The sequence below is a fragment of the Coenobita brevimanus genome, chromosome 21 (genome assembly GCF_032717465.1).
Source record: "Coenobita brevimanus isolate Jiangsu-jjx chromosome 21, ASM3271746v2, whole genome shotgun sequence".
NCBI lineage: Eukaryota > Metazoa > Arthropoda > Malacostraca > Decapoda > Coenobitidae > Coenobita > Coenobita brevimanus.
In genome coordinates, this window is record NC_136974.1 from 36,128,996 (window position 1) to 36,132,443 (window position 3,448).

Consider the following 3,448-nt stretch of genomic DNA (forward strand, 5'->3'; position numbering starts at 1 on the left):
ATACCAAGCCTCTCTTTGCCTGGTAGTAGATTGGGATGATGATGATGATGACTACAAAAATGACTACAAATTCATCTTCTTCCTCAGGTACAGGCGCGGGAAGGGAAAGCTTCTCCATACCACAACATGCACACCACGAGGCCTTCTCCTCCACCACAGCCCACCACCACCACCACCACCACCAACCCCACAGCGCCACCACTCCACCACCACCACGACCCCTTCCCTCACCACCACCACCCCTACCACCTACCCGGCAGTACACACACCCGCGACGCCCTCTTCCTCCTGTTTGTTATTTTTGTGTAAGTGGAAATGGAGGACGTGAAGGTCTTGTCAAGCTCATACAATTTCTGACAGTCATTTTAGGGAATTAGGAGCTAAGGTTCAATGACATCCCTGTAAAATCTGTAATCCTGACATTTTTACTCCAAGCAGTTCTTTGTAAAATTAATAACAGCGTTTGGTAGTTCCCAGAGTCCAAGGTCCCAGAATAAAGGGTTAGATATAGCCTTCATTAACGCATTCAGTATGAGAGGTCTTCCTTAATATATGTAAAATCATCAGTAAATGGAAAGAATAAATTGAAAAAGACCTCAGAATGACAGAATATTAGATCGAGAAGACATATGATCAGAAACTAGATATTGTTGATGAATACGGATATTTACGGGTAAGTTTTCATCATCATCATCATTATCATCATCATTACCATCTTTTTCTTTTTTTTCTTTTTCTTCCTGTCCCACCAGAGGACAGGGTGAGGTTGGATAAAAAAAAAAAAAAAAAGAGACGAAATAGGCATCATGAAGACCGAAAAAGTATCAGAAGTATGCACTAAGGTTATGAGATACCGTAGTTATAATTCCGGGTGATGATGATGATGATGATGTGTTTCTCTGTACAGGGATGTTGTGAGGCTGGAAACTGTGAGAAAAATAGTCAGGCTGATAATGAAGATGTGGTTTTAACATCATCATCATCATCATCATCATCGACCTTACTTTTTTTCCCCATCTGAAGATGAGGTCAAATACAGTCCAGAAAGTAAGGGAAAAAAAAAAATAATGAGAGAGAGAGGACTACTGTGTATTTTTATGTTGATAGGTGTTGAACGCGTAATTACTGTGGGTAATTCACCGGGTCGGTCAGGATCACTAGATGGTCGTGATCGTCAGCTTTTACCCTCCCGGAAGGGAGCTGAGAGCTCATATAGTCTGATCTAAGGGCAAGGCTGTGACCTGCACACACTCACACATCCGTCCCCTTGCTCAAGGGGGACAGTAATCGCCCACTTCGTCAGTGAAACTTTTTGCAGCCTGAGCGAGGCGCGAACTCCCGTTTGCCAGATGGCAAGCGAGAACGCTACCACTGAGCCAGCGAGCGTGTGTATGTGTGTGTGTGTAGTTATTGTTACTGTATTTCTTTTGCAGGTACGTATTGAGTTTGGGTGCCGTGGCGACCCCTGGGGATTCCTTCTGGGCGGGGGTGGAGAACGCTATGAATGCCCTGCTTTGTGTACAGCCGCCCCTGCCACTCCCACAGGCTAGTTACTCCTTTACCTTATCTCAGAAACACTTCTTCGTCATTACCCTCACCTCATGTATCTCACTCCGCACCCCATTGTCAATCTGCTCGTCTACCTATTTATCTATCTCCCATCATCATAATCATCATCATCATCATCATCTTTGTGTCGTTACTCCTACCTCTCTAGCAAGTCTGTCACCCATCGCCCTTACCCCTTCCCCCCAAAAAAAAAGAGAGGTGATGACTGAGTCGTGGGTTGCTGTGTCGTAGGTGTTGCTAGGTTGCTTGTAACTCCAGTGTTGAGTGATGGAATTGCCACATCCCTATGCCAGTTGAAATAGGTTAATATCCAGCCCCACTCCTTTCCACGTGAATAACTTGTCAGTCAGTAATATTTATGCTCCTCTGCTGGTGTATGGGGATGCTTGAAATGGCGAATGAGTTTAAAATCCTGAGTGCAGTAATAGATGTTATATACCAGCAAATATACTGTCGACTTTAGGTGTCACATCCATGAAATTCCCAGTTGCGTTTTTGGTTTCATTTGTACTTGCTGCTTTTGCTTCTGTATAGACACTTGTATATATCACTGTTTCTCTACATAGACGTCCCTTTCTCGTTGCAAAGGGACTGGAAGCTCTCGTTGCTGATTTATGGTTATTATCCAGAAGTAACGCAGTCGAACACGGCACGTCAGGAGGGGGTTCAGTCACCACATTTTAAGAGTATGCCCCTCGAACATAGAAGAAAACGGACTGTATAGCCAATGAAAACCTGACAAGAACTAATACGAGGCGGGATACTTGTCAATTTTTGGGCTATACTCTTGTTTCATGTTAAGCTTTCAAGATATTATACGAGGCAGGCTAATTGTCAGTGTTTATACTCTTGCTTCATGCCTTCTAACCACTTTTTTCCCCCACAGGAGCTGGGTAGAATATCTGGGTTCATAGCCTATACCTTCGTGGGCCACCTGTTAATGGCTCTCTTTCTGTACAGTGCAAAGGTGGGTAGTCATACTTAAACCCTGGATGTAGACAAGTGTTGGAATATTTGTTTTGTACACTACACGCATATCATTTTCACTCTAACTTGGCCTAATTTTGCCATCTCTCCGCCCTGAATGCTGAGTTGTAACAGTATAGATTCACATAATAGGGTGTCAGTCGTATCCACTGTCTTTTCGTGACACTGAGCCGCAAAAAGACGAAAATTTGGGCCGAGTTAGGGTGAACAGAGTATAGTTCTTGTTGATGCATAAATTCTACTGTAGAAAACGGGAGTGCATCTCTCTCTCTCTCTCTCTCTCTCTCTATTGTATTTTCTTTCTCTCTCTGTTACAGGAATGGTGGTGGGTGTGGTGGCGGGGTAGAAGTCGACTTTCCTGATAACTGAGGGAGAACCACGTATTCCCCGCAGTACCAAACCAGGACCCCATCTTCACGTACTCTGTCTCTTGGTTCTCTCTGTTTTCTCATTCAGAGGTGCACTACTCTCTCTCTCTCTCTCTCTCTCTCTCTCTCTCTTTCCATTTATATACTTATCCGTGTGTATATCATAATCCATCTACCTCTATCTATCTATCTTTCTACCTATCTCTCTATCTATCTATATAATGGACGCCTCAGCACATCAGGTTCCCTCTACTCAGCAGGCTAAATAAGATGACATAGTGTGGGATCAGCGTAATTATAAAGGGACGTATTCTAATTGACATAGGACACGTCGCAACACCCCTTCTTTAGCGACTTATTCTGTTTATGACGTTTTAAAATTCTCCCGTGTGTTAGGTGTGTTGTATATCGATATAGTTTGCATCTCGAACCCACAAGAAGGTGTAAAGGTGTAAAGGTGTAAGATAAATCGCTATGGAATAGGTGTTAAGGAATCTCCATGTTTACCTACACCTTACCTTTTG

The 3,448-nt window shown here is 43.5% G+C and overlaps 1 protein-coding gene across 1 annotated transcript in view; it reads left to right on the forward strand.

Moving 5' to 3' along the window:
* LOC145392152 (uncharacterized) overlaps positions 1–3,045 on the forward strand; it is a 49,551-nt gene extending 46,506 nt beyond the window's left edge. The window contains exons 7-10 of the mRNA XM_080266602.1: positions 88–305; positions 1,434–1,545; positions 2,456–2,536; positions 2,874–3,045. Of these exons, the coding sequence (XP_080122728.1) occupies positions 88–305; positions 1,434–1,545; positions 2,456–2,536; positions 2,874–2,918 (456 nt within the window). The 3' untranslated portion in view covers positions 2,919–3,045. The remainder of the gene's footprint in view (positions 1–87; positions 306–1,433; positions 1,546–2,455; positions 2,537–2,873) is intronic.
* The last annotated feature ends 403 nt before the right edge of the window (positions 3,046–3,448 follow it).